We start from the raw sequence: 19261 nt of genomic DNA, 5'->3' as shown, positions 1-19261 counted from the left end.
TCAAACGCAGGCAGGCTGAGACTTCGAACAATAATTAGGTTGAGTGGGTCACTGACAATCCATGTCCTTTAATGTACCTCAGAAAGCACTTATCGCGTTTTACGCCAATCTGTGATTACGCAATTAATTAATTTTTCAACAAACGATATCACCGAATTTAATTAATCATTTCTCTTACAAAACGGGGCTAGGGTCTGTCTCATCACTCAAGAAGAAAATATTCCTGAACCAAAGAAGCTGATCTAATTGAAGGCGAATGAATATATGCAATCATCCAGGTAGACCACTGATCTGATACTATAGACAGAGGCCAATATGATTCAGACATTGAGAGAAATGTTCCAAAATATTAAAGTGCAGTAATAATATTAATTTGATGATAATGATGATGATGATGATGATGATAATGATGATCATCATGATAATGATGATCATCATCATAACAACAATATGCAACATTACAGTGTATACAACATTACACTATTTATAGCACTGCCTATGCTTTATATGTATTAGGCCTATGTCATAAGCACTTGAAACAATGAATAACAAATGCATATATACATTCTAATAATCTAATTGAAATATATTCATACCTGATTTTTTTTTCATTATTTAAACAAATAGCAGAAAAAAATATATATACATATATCGACATAATGCACATCATAATCGGAATATTACAAAAAAAGTAGACAGGGGTTATAGGGAAAGAAAAAATCATATGAGAAAGTTATAATCATGTTGATAAAAGTGAAAGTGCAAGTGCGGGGGTGTAATATCGGTTGGTACGAAACACACCGAGATTTAAGGTATTATAATTTTAACAGCGTATTTCTCTTCAAAACAGCCTTGAATTAATAAAGTGTAGACTGTAGAGCATAACTCAATGTCAGGCAGGGGCACCGGAAGAGGGGGGGGGGGCAGGGGGGCTCTTGCCCCCCCCAAAAAAAATTATTATTTTTTTTTTTTGGGGGGGGGCAAAACGAGATTTCGCCTCCCCCAATGTGCCCCCTGAAAGTAGAAAAATTATAAATTATTTAAAAACAAAAGTAAACGATGAAGGCACTTTTCTGCCTAAAAATTGTCATTTCCATTGTCAAAAATGAAAACATTTCGCCTCGGACGGGCAATTACATTATCATAGTAAGCCTCGCGTCTTTTGACAAACATGTTCCTCTGTGAAACATACCTTTGATAAGACCATTTTCCATCTTATTACAGTGTGATAACGTTTAACCTTTTAATGAATACATTTCAGACTAAACCGAATGTCAAATTGATAGTGGTCCACCAGTGACTAGGTTGATGCTGGCTGTGTCGGCTAACCAACGCGCGGTCGCCCAGAAACGCTCAGACCAGACCCGATATCACTAACGCGCGTGAACACTAGTTACTCGAGCAACATATGGAATCTATGTCATAGCTGTCAAGCCCAGAAACCATAACATCTCGAGGTCGTCATGATCTCATATACTTGTTGCGTGAGTAAGTCATCCCTGAAATACAAATTTAAATTATGAAAACTTGTTTCAATTATTTCATTTTCAACTAAATATAAATTGAGTTAATACAATGATAACAAGTCAGTGCCCTAAAGAAAATCCAAGGTCATTTCAACTCAATATAGACATGTTATCAGAAAATTACACACAGAATAATCATGTGTAGAGGATTATAATTTATAATTTGTGAAAATGGTGAATCCCACTCGAAAGCAACTTAGAGATAATGTTTAGACATGAAAAAAAATAAAATCATCTGTGTGTCTATACTTGACCCGTCTCATATTACCCGAGATATGAATAAAAATGTAAATAAAGAATATAAAGAAAAAATAAGCGTCACAGTACTGCTCTTCTATAAAAAAAAAAATCTTAAGATTTTTCACAGCCCCGTATTTTACTCTAGTCCTTTTCATTGGCATGATTGACAGGCGTTTTGTCTGATACTATTTCAGCTCATATGATATAGCACTTATGTATTTTAGATTCCAAAACTTGTTCTCATTAACTGTTATACTAATCAAATCGAGATGGCAGCTATGTTCTCTGGTTCACCCCAGCTTTTGTTATTCATGGACGTTTGCAAAAAAAAAATAAAAAAAATCCGGGGTGGGTGGGGCTGCAAGACTTAAGAGCAAGGGGGTTTGTGATAGGGCAGCTTTTGCATTTTCTAGAATAAAAAGATTGAAGGATTTCGTGCACACTTTTGGTGGATTTTGCCCTCTCGATCGGCGGCCCCCGGTTGCGTCATCTTAAAGTCTTTAAGTCCTCCAAGAACTCCAAGACTGTTTAATTCTCAAGAAATTTATTTTTGAATGCTCTTAGAAACGCAACTTTTATACTCCATTTTTACACAAAGTCCTTACCGTGGAGGTCCCACACCATCTCCCGCTCGATCACTCCGGTATCTCACGCTGTCAAAAATATTGTGCCCCCTTCGGGATCTTGCCCCCACCCAAAAAAAAAAAATGATAGTGTTCCGGCGCGCCTGATGTCAGGTGATATATTCCATAAATCTGCACCGTAATGTCTAATTGATTTGTGTGCTTTTATTAGTTTGGGATTTGACAAATGAAATTTGTAAGAGTTTCGTGTGGCCTATATATATTATATATGAATGTGTGAAATTATACATGCACAACAGCTTTGGCAACTCTATTATTTAAACTTGTGTGACAGAAATGGATGAAGAGAACAATGGTAGGCGTAGCTTAAATCAAGGTTCCCCAGAGCTATCTACCATTTTGGAAAAATTGGTGATGCCGAAAAAATGTCTCTGCCGGGAATCGAACCCGGGCCCCCAGCTTTGAACGCCGGTGCCTTAACCACTAGACCACAGAGACGGGTTAGTGGCTAGGGCGACCCCGATCCGACTGACCGTCAGATAGATATAATATTGGGGGCAAATTCGTTTTCAACACTGTTAGAAAATTTATCCTTAAACTAAAAGAAGTTCCTGCTGCAGAGTCTCGAGAACACCTGTAATCTTACCAGATTGCGTAATCTTACAGGAAATTGGTATTTGGTGTGTGTAATCTTACAAATTTCCTTAAATAAAACACTCTTTTCCCCTTTTTCTAACAGACCTGTTCTGTTAAATTGCAGAAAAATTCCTGTTTCATGAATTTAAAGAATGATTCTGGTATTGCTTTCTGCAAAATCTTCTTTTATTTATCTGTAAAATCAGGGTTTTTTTAACAGTGAAATGTGACTAAATTACTGTTGTTTTTATAATCCATCATTTCTATCACCATCACCTTCCGAACTTTTGACAATTTCATGGTTGAGCGAGCACATTCGAAAACTTGGGAATGAATACTCTTTTTACTGCACACATGTATCATTTATCAGCAATTTCTCAGGATCAGTTGAGTTTATGGACAAATCAGTGGTGGATCCAGAATTTTAGAATGGGGAGGGGCCTGTAATCGGGGGAGCCACCAACACTTTCACGTTTTAACATGTCGAGGATACTTATCGTCACAATACATTGTGCTCACTCAACCATAAACACACGATATCAAAATTGTGTGTGGAGTGACTAATATTGATGGATAGCAAAACAGTATCAACACCATAAAATTCACCTAAACTTTTGCCCAACTTTGTATTTACACAATCTGAAAAACGACTCGATCTTGTGACTTTCAAAAATGGTCATTTTCAATGTAATCTTTAATTACCCCTGCATGACTCAACCGATCAATCTATTTTCCCCCAGGAGTTGCTTAATGAGTGTAGAAAACCACCTAAGAAATATCATACCTCAAAATAATGAAACTAGGGTAACCCGACACATGCTCCGGCGACGATTGCTCCGGTGACAAATGCTCCCCAAAATGCGACATTTGCTCCGCGACATTTGCTCCTCGACATTTGCATTGCCGACATTTGCTCCGCCGACATTTGCTCTGTCGACTATTGCTCCGCGACATTTGCTCCGCCGACAATTGCTCCGCCGACAGTTGCTCCGCCGACAATTACTCCGCCGACAGTTGCTCCACCGACAATTGCTCCACATTTTGTGACAAATGCTCCGGCGACAATTGCTCCGCCAATATTTGCTCCGTCGACAATTGCTCCGCCGACAGTTGCTCCGCATGTAGGGACAAATGCTCCGCCGATGAGGAAGTCCGAAAATTCTTAGGCATGATAGACGGCTTGGCATTTCTCCCTCCGCAAGACGTACTTCAAGGAATGGCATTCACGCGCATACTGCCTATACTACTGCGCTTCAGCCAGTGGTTGATTCTTTTGACTGCATGTGAACGGAAGAGTCAGAGCAGATGGACAAGTTACACCTCCACGCTTTCCTCCAGAAGACTGGAACGTAAATGAGATTACCTTTCATGATGGGGATCGAACAAACAATCTATGTGAAGGGTGGAATAATAGCATTGGTAATCTCATCGGTATGTAGCGATTATTTACCGAAATTGATTATTGTATACAATAAACAAACATCTATCATATCCAATAGTTAAATATTTCTCAGCAAAAAATAAATAAAATTAAAAAAAAATGATAAACCTATTACTCTAAAGAGCCAAAGTCCACCCCTGGAATGAAGCAACAATAATGCTGAAAATGTGAACAAACTGGATGTAGAAAAAAAAAGGGTGGAAAATTTTCAAAAATTGTACTTTGTTTAACAATACAGTTATATGCACACCCTGGTCGGTATGCAAATGAAAGGACCAATGACATCACCCACTCACTATTTCTTTTGTATTTTATTACATGAAATGTGAAATATTTCAATTTTTACAGTGTCAGTAATATGGAAACTCTTATTTGATCCCCAGTACGTTGCAAAAAATGAATTTCCAACATGTTTAGAGAGGAATCGAATCTCGTTTCAAATTTTAATGAGGAAAAAATAAGATATTTCATATAATAAAATGCAGACGAAATAGAGAGGGGGTGGCCTCATTGGTCTCCTGATTTGCATACTGACCAGGATGTGCATATAACTGTTTTGTGAAACTAGCACAATTTTATAATTCTGCAACTTTGTTATTTTACATCCTGTTTTTGTTCAAATTTTCAACATTGTGCTTTTTATATTTTTCTCTTTTTATTGAAATAAACTTTTACTGGGGTTTACAAGTATTATAGTCCACTATTTCACAGTAAATTTGCAAATCTAAATATGACACACCTTCTTAACAACTGCAACTACAAAATGGAAAGAGTTGCAAGCAGAAAATGAAAGGATCAGTCTAGGTATTCAGAATGAAAACGTTGTAATAACATATTTAAAATATTATTGCTAAACGTTATATAAAATTTTTCCCTAACCATACATATACCTTACACTATTATAATATTTTTAAAGAATTTTTTGTGCTAGCTGGGTAGCTTTCAATAGCTATTTTGAATATATCGTACAAGCATTACAAATCTATCATTATTATGTGCAGTACGGGGAAATTGCCTTAGATGTTTCTAAAAGAAAGTTTTAGAGATTGAAAATAAAAAAGATCTGCACGAATTGTCACTGGTATGTTTTATTATGAGACAAGTAGAGGAAGAAACCTACTGCAGATTTGTTTTTCTTTGCCAAGTATCAGTTAAAGACTATATTATTTTTAACCACCCTATAATATTTTAATGTATTGACTGTCTTACACATAATCAATGTCACGAAAGTGGATTTTTTTCGTCACATTTTTAATACTAGAAAGGCAAATTCCCGCAATGTAGTTTTACCAAATCCGGGTTAAGAATTATTTAAATGGTTGTTCAGACATGCCCTTCATTATGACTGAAACAGACATCCCTATGATCTTCAAAATCCTAATTTAAAACAACTTAACGATTCCTTAACCTATATCTTAAGCTATGCTTATTTTTACCTATATCTTGATATTTGAATGATTTCATATCACCCGGTTCCATGGATGCAAAATTATGTATACCATAATGATATTTTTTGCAATCTATTCTTTTATTTTATTTTATTTTTTAAGATATAAGCCTCATACATGCAATGTATTTACTCATCTTAGTTTATTTCACGTATATAAATAACAAATTTTTCGGAGGATGGCATTTTCGGCGGAGTTATTATCAGAGGAGCATTTGTCCCTACATGCGGAGCGATTGTCGCCGGAGCATGTGTCGTTCGGGTAGCATTTGTCACCGGAGCATTTATCGCTAAATGTGGAGCAATTGTCGGCGGAGCAAATGTCGGCGGAGTAACTGTCGGCAGAGCAACTGTCGGCGGAGCAACTGTCCCCGGAGCAAATGTCGCATTTTGGGGAGCATTTGTCATCGGAGCAATCGTCGCCGAAGCATGTGTCATTGATTCCAAACTAGCTGTCTTCTAGCTCGCCGTACTTTCTGCAGATTATGATTATAATAAAAGCCCTATTACAATAAGAAATAGATCACATTCAAAAATTCTATTCAATCAATTGATTATCTTGACGCTATCTAGTTATTGATTAAAGGGTAGCAACATTAATTTTTTCACTATACCGTGTTGTATCAACTAAAACTTTGAACAAATGTTCAACATTTTCATCTTCATACAATTATCACTTTTTTTATCTTCAGAAAGAATTAATTTTATTGCGCGGATCACAATGATACTGGTTATGTACGCTCAGTCCTGCATGCACCGCATAAAGTTATTATTTGTTTGTCGTTGTCGGTCTATAATCACTCCATGTCAATTTAGGATCCAAAGTGCATTTATTGAGGAAAGGGATCCATTGACTGAGAGATTTTTGTTTATCAAATACCTCAGCACAGTCCAACAAAGAAATAAGAAAATAGCATAATCGCAGGCAATCTATAAACTTTGTAAATTACACCCTGCTTCCTCCAGCCTAATTTTGTTTTTATTCTTTTAACCTCGCTATCGCGAGGAAGTACGTTCACAGTGTAGGCATAACCGTTTCAATTGTGTGGAGGTAATTGAGTCAGCAATTGAAGAAGAGAAAGGGAACAGAATGGGTAAGTTTTTTATAGGCTGAAAATCTTCTTCTATACATTTACGTTTTGATTGTGAAGATAAGATTCAATTCGGAACACCGTACTTGCGATAGAGACATTTTCCACCCTGTATCATTGCACTATGTTACGTGCAAGTACTATCAAATTATAAAAGTCATGACATATGTTGCGTAACTTAAAGAAATATATTTTATATTCACAGGTGATATATCTTTTTAAATCTGCTGTGGGAATATGTATTATGTATGTATGTATGTATATATATATATATATATATATATATATATATATATATGTATATATATATATAAACCAATGATGTGACAAAAAAAAGCGAATTCAAAATCAGTTTCTGAAACAGTCATGAAAAACACGTCTGTTCATTTGTGATTATTTTATTCCATATGCCGAAGCGGACTATTTATATATATATATATATATATATACATGTATTGGCGAAGGAGCTCAAAAAGCATTGAAGCTAGAGACGTAGCCTGGATTTTTTCAACTTTTATTAGTACAAGCTTTCGGCCATTTAGTCGGACCTTCTTCAGGTATCTGAAGATGTAAAAGACATAATGGCTTTACACGTACCATGCATATATTTGGATTAATTTACTAAATATAGGTATATCTTAAAAGAAAATGTTTTACAACGGTAATGTTTAATTAGGATTATCCAATATCAAAATCAATTAAGTTTACGCAGATTTTTATTACAAACATTTTTTTTGAAAGTATGTAGACATAATTGTGTTATGTGTGCTGTATAAAACATATATATCTCAAAATCTCAAAATAAGTTGTATTGCATTGGTAATGCTTGATTAAGATTATCCAAAAGCTATCAAAATAGTTCAAGTTTGCACAGATTTTATTACAAATATTATGTGTGTGATTAAGTGTAAATGTATGTATATAAATACGCATTGATAAATTGTCGTATTTTGTATCCCGGATGTGTATTATTTTTTGTCACAAGACGTTCTTTGACGATGTATATTTCAGCCTTGAACTGTAATTGAAAACCATTCTTTTGTAGAATAGCTGTTTACTTTAACCGAGAGTCGCTTTGGAGACAGCACTGTATCAATACATACCTGCATATTTTGTAATGATCTATATATATTGCGAGAACCTTTGCTTGGCTGTATGATTATGACATATGGAAATACTTAGTTATTCATTTATTCATACATATATCCCAGGATATACATATTCCACAAATCATTGAAGAACATTGCACATTGAATCATTTCAATTTAATAAAAATACACCGCCTGCATGAAATATGCATTTTTTATGTGTACCATTAAAATGAATAAAGTGGAAGGACCTACTGAAATATAAATGCTTATAAGATTTTAATAGATCCCCTGTCGACATTTTAAATAGTATATTGGCTTATAACCAATAACCAAATAAAGAGATATGATCTGTGATATTAAAAGCGTTTTCACATTGATATACAAAAAAATAAAAATAAATGACAGTTGACACTCTATTCTGCTTCTCACCTGTGTGAAAATCGTGAACCTATATGTCTGTTACGGGGGGGGGGGGTAAATGTGAGGATGAATTTTATCTCTGCAAAATATGCATTCTTCAGAAGAAATATTGCTGAGGCGAAAAAATTCCCTCCCCCCCAAAAAAAAATAAAAAATATGCAGCCTGCTACAAATATGGATAGCTTGATTCTTCATATCACAGAGTATAAACTAGTAATGATAAACTATATGAAGTTGGCATTGCTGGGCATTGAAGTTGACTGCTTGCTACTCAATAATAGGACCCTATTATTTAACTCTGTAGAATTATGTAATCATGAAAATGAAAAAAAAAAATATTTAGAAAATCTATATGATTGGTTAGGAATCCAGTTAGTCCCCGATGGTTTCAATCATATTTTTGACACAGGTCTAGAATCTTGGGTCCTTTTTAAACGATAATGGCAAACTTTGTTTGTACCATGATTACTCTGCATGCAGCCCATTTAGAGCTGAGTATTATGTACATGTATAGGTCAAATTAAACGTTTTTTATCAAATGGCTCCAGAGGGGTTCAGAGTGAGCATTAATTAATTAGAATATGAAATGCGTTGTCATTTTAATATTTATATTAATGAATTAATTCCTCAAGCCAAACCCAATCCTCGTGTAAGACGTCTATTCAGTCATCCCACTGAGGCTATGCAGTATGGAGATAGAGAAGAGATTTTATATGTTGCATGCTCTCCTTCCAATCATGAGGGAGAGCCTGATGTACTCCTAACACTCGATGTCAACTCAGATTCAGACACATATGGAAAGGTAACATTTTCGCATTCCTACAATATATTTTTATTTACGCGAACGAGAGTAGCGAGCAAGCTGGAAATCTCATTAAAAAACACATATATATATATCTCTATATGATTGTATTTAATGAACCTTAAATGCACTGCAAAAACAGTTTAATTTTGGTCTAGCACCAGATAGGTGTTTATACAACACCAATAATGATTAAAACAGCATCGGTTTGATTCCAAACCGGTGTTGTGTCAATACTTCTTTGGTGTGGATATTTAGATTCTGGGCTGGTGTAATAAATCAACACCGGAGTTTTTGCCGTGCGGTTTTAATTACGACTCTCAACAAAGAGTATGGTACTGCTAAGATTGAATTAAGGACAGGATTTCTCCCCTTCTCACTTTCGACGATTTAGTTCAATAACCTGATTTTTTTAACTGGATGTTTACATTCTGTTCTTTTGCCACAGAGTGACCTTAAATATTGATACATTAAGTCAATCGATACGAGGGGTACATGTTTTTGACCGGGGTTTTTGATCAATATAATTGAAATTAATATGTATGTGCAATATTTTTAAAGAAAGTTAGGTTCTTACCTGATGTTCTTTGTCTTTTCTTTATGTATATAATGTAATTACAAGCTATATAAGAAAGGCAACATGGCCTGAATTTACATTGAAATATGGCTTGAAGGGTAAAATTGCCCGTGGTCTATTGCGTCCCTACCTGTGAATATCATGAAAATAGGAAGATCATAAGATCATGCAAAATCAAACAATATGATCTACTTCAAGTTCTATATTAGGGTTTATGTAAGAACAAGCCAGAAAAAAATCACATATAGGCTTATTTTATCACTGGAAATGTTTTGAAGTTATAAAATGTGAAAAAAATATGATGTCCGAAAAGAGATCCAGAGGGCAAATAACTTGCTAAAAAGACAATGATGATACACACCGTGTAATTGTCTTTGATATAACAATCAAATACCTTCTTCCTATGAAGTGAAACTGAATATGGCGTATATGAGGTTTAACCCGAGTGTAAGACAAGGATCACCGAAAGGGTATGCAAATAGACTATCATCATTGGCATGAAGGGGGGTGGCTCCTCCCCTCAAAAAAGTTCAAACACGAAGACAATAAAATGAGAAAAGGAAAAGTAGAGGAGAGGGGAGAACAATCTTATAAATATATTGTCAAAATTTGCTTTTCGTTTTAAAAGGGTCAATATAGTTAGCTCGGTCGTAACTATGTTTAGATTCTTCATCATACACCATGGTTGGCACTTTACGCCACCGACACTCTTCTAAAAAAGATAAATCTTTTCTCCTTCATCCATGCCCCCTCCATCACTTGCAAACATCATGGAGGTCGGGTGTGGCGGTAGTCTAGTATCCACTTTCTTGTTGTGCCAACCCTCCTATATTCAGAGCGACGCAGCGTGACTTGGGCATTCACATTTGGAAGACACTTGTTCAATATGACTAAGAGAACAACTTTCCTTGTCGACCCCGTATCTTTTTGGCAGGAATAGATAAATGATAATGGTGCTTATTTTAAATGATTTGTCGCCCAAAATATTGCAGTATCATCCTTAATCAATAGGAGAAAATGATTCCAAAGTCCACTCTACTGAATTAAGTACTCCCGTATACTACGTATTACAACGCACTCTTCTTCATACTTCCATTAGACTCTCTGATTGGATTATAATTACTGCCGTTTCCTTGATGATGTCATATGCTCATAGTCCCCATTAATTCCCTTTTGTTTCATTACTTTATTATTTGTTCAATCTTAAAGTTATCTAAAGGAGAAAACAATACGTTTCTGGTTTCTTTTTGTGTATTTTTTTGTTGTTTGTTTTCCTTATTATTTCCTTTCGTTTTCCTCGATCTTGCTAGCATTTCCTGGTTCGAAAGTAACTGTATGTATTTCAGGGGGTTGCCCTTTCGGTCGAAATTGAATTATTTAATACTGCAAAGAGGAAGGGGATTCATTTTATTATGATTCTTATGAATCATTCATCCAATAAACTTATAATACTAAACAACTATTAATCTTTTACTGGAAATATGTGAAAATTAGAAAGTTAAAACTCCAAATTCTCTGTGGTCGCGATGTTTCATCAACCACTGCTTACTTCGTCCACTTGGCTTCATCAGGCGAATAAACATCAGGGACGTGTTCCTTCGCCTGATAATGCCAACTTTAGGCACTGGCATACAGATGTGGGGGGGCTTGCAGACTCTTGCCACTCCCCCTCAAAGTTTTCAAGACCAAGAACAAAAAAGGAAAGAAAGAAGGGTGAAAAATTATATTATTTTCTGAATATTACGCAAAAAATCTGTCGCAATTTTTTTTGGGAATGAAAATGTCAAAATTTTTGCTCGGTCGCTTCGCTCGCAAATTTTTGAATAAATTTTACACGATATTCCACAATTATGTGGCTCCACCGTCATTGCGCCACTGTTGCTTGGTGAACGTCGCGACCACAGAGAACTGTGAATTTTAACTTTACAATTTTCACATACATATACAGTATTTCCAATAACAGATTTATAACTGTTTAATATTGTCATATAAGTCTACCATTATCACATGGACCCTTGAAATAATCATGTTTGTTCAAGTTTTGAAGTGATTCAGATTAGACATTTCGGCACAATCCATCGTGCATAATTATAGTGACCGTCTATAAGTTAGGTAAGACTAACCTTGTACAAATTAATTTGTAGGCCTACTGGATCTATTTGAAATGACTATAATTAAGAGACAGGCAAATTAAGGTATATAACTTTTCACGAATGAAAGGGAATATTCAATCTCCATCTGTCTGCCTGACATATCATTTATGCAATTTTGTCTACAGGTGATCCATCGGCTTCTTATGCCTCATATAGGTGATGAGATATCTCGTCTTGGCTGGAATACTTGTATGAGTTGCTATGGTGAAGATGAAAGTGCAAGTCATGGGATGTTAGTTGTCACGTGTCTGCGATCATCCAGGATATACATCATCGATTTAGCTACTAACCCAAGAGCTCCCGCTATTAAAAAGGTATAAAGCCTCGTCAATTGATATTGCACAGCAAAAACTGTGGTGTTAACCGGGGTACATAGAGGACCACACCAGTTATTTTACACCGGTGTTAAATCCGTGGTGTTAGTTTTACACCTATAGGTGCTATTACCACACCCTTTGTTGTTATATTTACACTCTTTAGTGTTATGTTTAATCTCTAGGGTGTAATTTGAACACCTCAGGGTGTGGTCCTCTATTAACACCAGTTGGTGTCATTTTAACACCGCAATTTTTACAGTGTGGTGGCTCGACTGCTTATCACTGTTGCGATAATACTGTATATTGTGACCAATCGTGTAAGGTCACACGAGCAATTTCGAAAGCCCCTTAATACTTCACTGTTTCGCTTAAAAAAAATCAGTCAGTGACTACTATCAGATATTCCTGACATCTCATAATATTACTAAGAGACAATATCCATTCCTTTTGTTGAACGTAGCTTGGTTACACTGATGAACCGATCAAGAAGGCCGCAACTTTTGGTTTCGTTGGATCCAATTCAAGAAGCCAAATATTCAGTTTCAAACTGATGTGTAATCAGCAGGTTCATGGCACCCCCTTAAAAAAACCCTTTTCATTTCGAGTGTTTTTTAATCAGAGTATTTACGTAGGTTTCCGAACCGTTCGAACTCTAGTTATTCCTAACATTTTCCAAACCGTTATTTCTAGATTAATGACGTTTAAGGGTGTGTTGAACTTTCCATCTTATGGCTTCTGGCCTTGTTCAACAATCTACAACATATCCACAAACGTTATTTCTAAATTAATGACATTTAAGGGTGTGTTGAGCATTCCATTTTATGGCTTCTGGCCTTAATCAACAATCTACAACATAATTATATCCAAAAACGTTATTGCTAAATCAATGACGTTTAAGGGTGTGTTGAGCATTCCATCTTATGGCTTCTGGCCTTATTCAACAATCTACAACTTTTCAGAAAACGTTTTTTTTGTAAATTAATGACGTTTAAGGGTGTGTTTAGCGTTCCATAGATGGCTTTATTTTGTCTTTATTTCGTCTACAAAATGTACCATATTTTGTATGTATCTTTATATGTTAATTATTATTGATGTTGTTGAACATAATTATAATGTCAATGATTTGTATCGTAAATATTTGTTATAAATGTATGAAAATAATTAGTGTCATTATTTATGTAATTTCTGTTGGAAATAAAATCTGAATCTGAATTCCACAACTGTATTCTTGCAAAATAATTTGGAAAACCTCCATGATATCATCCCCTTTTATATATTGACTGACATATCAAAATCTCGAATCTATAATGAATAATAAAGAAATAGATTTCGTATGTTACACAATAACGAAGGACTGCAAAGTAAAAGCTGAAGCAAGAAATAGTATAGAAACTTTATATAGGCCTAACAAAATTATGTATTTCATGTAGTTTGATTTATAAATGTTGATTTTACAGATAATAGAAGATGAATTGATCCGGGAGAGATCTGGATTAACTAGTCCAATGACAAGCCATTGCTTAGGTTTCGGGCAAGTGATGGTCAGCGCACATGACAATGGACAAGATACATGCGACAAAGGTATTGCCTGGCAAACTATACTAATGAGGGCCTATACATTGCGATATGATAAAAAATATAGGCCGACATGTCTATATGAAACATAACATGAATTATATGGTCTGATTTTAAAATGTGACAACGTATATAGGCGTACGCTGGCATTTTCCCAGTAAAATAAATTATGTTCAAATTTGCATATACGCGAGAGAAACCGACCAAGCATTGTTGGGGGTGTTTTATGTGCAAATGAGTATCAATTTTGAACAATATCAGCCAGCAGAAAGGCCCAAGAGCTTCCTGGGCCGCACTAATGACGGCTATTAATAGTTATAAGCTTGATTGAAAAAATTAATGCAAATTATGTAATATTATGATGTAATCAATTCGAAACAGTTTTACTGATAATGAACCGATCGACAGTTAATGTGGATTATAACAGTTCAGTTGACCATTATCGTGCTTTGTATCAGCCTATGCATAGTTATGATTGATATATTTGTTCTACCAGTTATTGACACATAACACATAAGTAGCTATGGATGTGAATGAGTACAAACAAGAACGAATTTATTGAAAATTGTGAAAACCGCCTGATTGGCTGATGAGTAAATATTTATCAGGTAATGATTGATATCAATGAATGATATATAAACATGTCAGTTTGACCTCAAATATCCATCCTCGATGCTGTATTTTGATGTGGTTGTATGTATAGGTGGATTCATAGTACTGGAGGGTGATGATCTTGATGTAAAAGAGCGTTGGGACAGTGGCCATGATTCTAATGTCGTCTCCTATGATTTTTGGTATCAGCTTCTAACACACAATGTAATCATCAGCAGTACCGGATGGGGGCGTCGTGATATCTTCAATGGACAAACATCGATCAAAGACGCCATTAGCCAAGGTATATGCACCTGAAATCATGGGCCAGGTGGGTGTTTCATAGAGCTGTTCGTATTAAGAGCGACTTTTAGAACGACAAGTGAAGAACCTTTCTTACGCGCTACATAATCACCAATGAACATTAAGGTGAACATGATTTACCACAAGAAAGAATCACCGGTCGTTCTTAAAGTCATACTTACGAACAGCTTTATGAAACGGCCCCTGTTGTTTGAAAGTTACTATTACAGTTTTTGGCCATCCACTAGTACCATTGTAATGATGCTCATGCAATCAATGATTCTATTGAAGATACAGTTGGAAGGCAAATAGTACCTTTTATTGAAGAGGGACCCGATTTTTTGGGGGGCTCTTCATTACAGATTTACGGTTCTCAAAATATCAAACTCTCATGCTATCGAGACCACTGACAATGATGGATCCAGACATAGCTTCCGTGCAACGAACAGTTTATATTGATATAATTATGTTTCTTTTCGAAACTTGATTTAAGAGCATTTTTAGAGTTCATATATGTTTAAAGTTTGGAGGCAAAATATTTTTGTTTTGATTGACATGGAGCTATTCTCTCACAGAATACAGATTGGGCGTGAAAGGGGCGATCGACGACATAAAGGTTCCAATGATCACATGCTCTTGGCATTTACTCGATTTTTCATACGATTATTATTTTCACTGCCGTAATGAGTCAAACATTTGAGGGGGCAAAAATGTTTTAGGTATAGTGGAGCAAAATATCTTTAGAGTTGCGAGCGACGAAAATTTTTAACCATTTTGAAATGAAAATCAAATTTTCATTTTATAATGAAATATTGTTATATTTCACCCTTTACCTTTCCCTTCCCCTTTGGTCGTGCCCCCATCCAAGCTCCTCATCGATACGCCCGTGATCATGGTCATTGTATATTTTTGACTTACAGCTTCTGCAAGTCGAAGCATTCATGTTTGGGACTTTGAGAAGCGAACTGTGATTCAGGCGATTGACCTTGGCGTAGATGGCGCTGTTCCACTAGCAGTAAGATTTCTTCACGATGCAGAGAAGAGTGTCGGTTTTGTATCGTCTGCTACAGGAAATACCATTTACAAATTCTTCAAAACGAGTGTGAGTGGATTATATTTAGTAATTTTGTTAATCGCTTTCAGTTGATTGTAGTTTAAATTTTCAGGAGAGTCCAACCTAAATTAGAAATGTCATAAATCGCGTGTTGGCAAAGAAGTGGACACTCTGTTTTAGAGAGATCATTCATGGACTGACTTTAGTAAACAATACATCATTCGAAATTCACTTTAAGCTTTTGTATCAAGACATACAATTTCCTAAATAGGAGAACAATTACATAAAAGTCTAGTTTATTGTTCAATATGATTCTTTGGAGCATCGTAAGGAATTGGCACTGTAATCTTTACATAATTATTATCCTTGTCCTTTTTCTTAGGATGACAAGTGGGGTGCTAAGAAAGTTATCAGTTTAACCCCTGGGGAGTTTTCACGTGATGGCTGTAAATCCCTACCAGGTAAAGTACTGCTTGCAATGAATATTCATATATGTAGCAATAAATTTTAGTTGTTATAATCGTGATTTTTAAAGCACTTTTGAATGATCAACTAATGAATATTATCCTCCCATTCACACATTTCCACTATTTTATCAATAGCTGTTACGTCAGACTTGGTGCTATCACTAGATGACCGGTTCTTGTACTGCAGTAACTGGATGTACGGGGAGGTATGTCAATATGATGTCACAGATACGGACAACCCCAAATTGGTTGGACAGGTCAGTCAAAATTTTCAATTCATGTATTTATACCCATTTTCACACATTTCGTGGTTTATTTTGTTTTGAGGGCGGATGGGGGGGGGGGGTGAGGGGTGCATCCCTTGCAGCCACGTAAATCGATCATTGTCCCATCTGTAGAGCAAAATGTGTATAACAGTCTCCTCTTCCCACCTGATATCTGAAAATCAATAAAATTGCCATACTTACAGGTCCGTATTGGCGGGGATCATGACATGAATGCGAATTCTGACAAAGGTCGAACAATCTATGGTGGCCCTAATAACATGACGCTGAGTTTAGATGGAGGACGTCTCTTCGTGACGACATCGTTGTTTAGCCAATGGGATGCTGAGATATATCCTGACACAGTCAAGTATGTTTCTCTGTTATTCTCTATTTTCTGTTGCCCACTCTCATTTTCTCTTACACCATTATTTCAGCAGATTAGCTTCATTTGGTGAACCTGCGCCTATGAATGTTTAGCTGAAATATTGCGCAATATATATGCTGTGGATCCTCGACCTCCTTTCTCTCTGTTTCTGGGGGTTTTTTTAAACAAAATATTGACAACCCACGTTCTCTTATTTGTAATCACCAGAATACAACGCTATTAAACCTAAACAATCTTGATATAAAAGATAACCAGGGCCCATGGACCTTGATCCACATTTCAGATGGGGAGGGGGGCAAAAGTGAAAACGTCAATTTTTCACGCCACTTCTTTTCTTATGTTTCATATTATTCGTTTGCCAAGTTTAACGGTTCTATGATAATTTCAAATATTCAAAGAAATATTTTGGCATTGCATATCATAAACTTTTCAAGTTGTATTGCATTGGGGATGCAAATCGATATGTTTTGCCCCAAGATTTTCACGGGGGAGGGCCCAGCCCCCGACCCCCCCCCCCTGTTCGGATCAACGTCTATGTTTATCTCCAATTGTTGTTTCTCACTGATCTCTTCTTGATGTACCATGGAAATTGTAATTGTAAAACATGACAATTATAAGAAAATCACCATCAGGATATAGTCATATTCCCATTCACATTGAAATGTATAGGCCAACTAAAATGAATCTGTGTTAACAATGATCTCATCATTTCATATCTCTTTTGATAGGAATGGTTCATCACTGGTCATGATTAATGTCAACCAGGACGAAGGTGGAATGTCCCTCGATCCAGATCTCATAGTTGAACTCAGCAAAGGAGATGGATCATCGGTACCACTGTTAGCTAAGGAAATGAGATTTCCAGGAGGTGATTGCACGAGTGATATCTTTCTGTCGCTGTGTTCATTTTCACCTTCTAAGAAAATCGTCAAAGAGTAGAATTATTTTATTTGATCCGTCAAATATTCGTTTGAAAGGTGTTTTATATTTCTCACAATATCGACCATGATTTTTCTTTTTAAATACAATCTAACTCATGGGATACGCAAAACAAGTTTTCGGAACAATTTGAAATAACTCGCCTAAAACATTATTTCCAATGACTCATTGAATTAGCAGTAATTACAGCATCCACTCTAGATTCGAAATACAGAAGAAAAATTATAATAGAAAGAGGAATGGGTGGAATTAATATTGTTTTTTTTATATATATTATTGGTAGCAGTTCTAGTGGTTAACCCACAAGAGCTCCACGTTTCCTTCCATATGGGTCTATCCATTCCACTTTCCATGAAATCGTTAGACCAGGCTGGTGGAACCTCCTTCAAAATAATGTGCACCTTCTCCAAGTTCTTCCATGGCAGTATGCCAGAACTTTACCTTGAATAGTGATGTCTCAGTGTATAGCCTAATTAATGCAGATTCCAAACCCAGAAAGGTGCATTTGATCATACAGTATTATGATGCTACAAAGTAAAAACGCTCTTTAAAGTTTTATAGATCAATTTACTGCTACAGTAGTTCTTTAACAGGTCGAAAAAAGTATATTTATTTTGTCTTAGACGAGATATTATATAATTGCAAAATTATTTTTATATTTACATGTATATTCATATGTTTTTTAAAAATCTTATTGTCAAATATTCTTGTACATTCGGCAGAATTGTCATCCTACCTCTTCGATTCTTTATCACTATAGATGTTGGTTTTCTTAAATCTCTTCCGGAAATATTTGCTATGGATGTTTGGCAATGATAGACATTTTAAATATTTAGATTTGAATCTTGCTCGACTATTTGTAATGCTTGCAAATTTACCTCCTTTATACAATGACTTAACTTCTAAAAATCATATAAAGTACGTCATCGGTAGGTCAACTGCCATCTTTGGGTTTTGGTTTTGATAACTGAATGAATTTCATGATATATTAGAAGAAAAAATGTTTTCCTTGCTCGAAGCAGATAGATAATTATGCAATGTCGTTATCTTGATAACAAACCTATCTGAGGCAAGGTATACAATTAAACTAAAGATTACTGATTGAGTCGCCGTGAAAATCTTCTAGCTATATCTCCTTCGGTAAATAAATCAGTGTCAAAAATAGAAGTACAACAAAACAAAGTTTCTATTTTCATTATGAGGTTTAAAGGGCAAGGTGAGTGAGAGGCGTCGATTGGGGAGGTGGGATCGCCACCAGTGTACACTTTGGGAGGAAGCGTATCTAGATTCTTCCGCCCCTATGACGACTTACATCATTCATAATATGCAATACTATGTGTTACCCCCTCCATCCGA

At 35.7% G+C, this 19261-nt stretch overlaps 1 protein-coding gene across 2 annotated transcripts; it reads left to right on the top strand.

Annotated features, from left to right (window-relative positions):
* Positions 1 to 6615: 6615 nt before the first annotated feature.
* Positions 6616 to 18886, top strand: LOC121409922 (methanethiol oxidase-like). 2 transcript variants are annotated; one of them, XM_041601706.1, is made up of 10 exons: positions 6616 to 6968; positions 9109 to 9278; positions 12134 to 12322; positions 13783 to 13906; positions 14604 to 14795; positions 15715 to 15896; positions 16231 to 16309; positions 16451 to 16572; positions 16785 to 16948; positions 17695 to 18886. In XM_041601706.1, exons 1-10 carry the CDS (start codon positions 6965 to 6967, stop codon positions 17903 to 17905), a joined length of 1437 nt encoding a protein of 478 aa, XP_041457640.1. In that variant the 5' UTR covers positions 6616 to 6964; the 3' UTR covers positions 17906 to 18886. The 2 variants fall into 2 exon arrangements, with proteins under 2 accessions (XP_041457640.1, XP_041457641.1); XM_041601707.1 differs by lacking the exon at positions 9109 to 9278 and having other exon boundaries at positions 6618 to 6968.
* The last annotated feature ends 375 nt before the right edge of the window (positions 18887 to 19261 follow it).

The sequence above is a fragment of the Lytechinus variegatus genome, chromosome 3 (assembly GCF_018143015.1).
Source record: "Lytechinus variegatus isolate NC3 chromosome 3, Lvar_3.0, whole genome shotgun sequence".
Lineage (NCBI taxonomy): Eukaryota > Metazoa > Echinodermata > Echinoidea > Temnopleuroida > Toxopneustidae > Lytechinus > Lytechinus variegatus.
The sequence above is the reverse complement of the archived record's forward strand: the minus strand, read 5'-3'. Positions and strand labels throughout refer to the sequence as shown.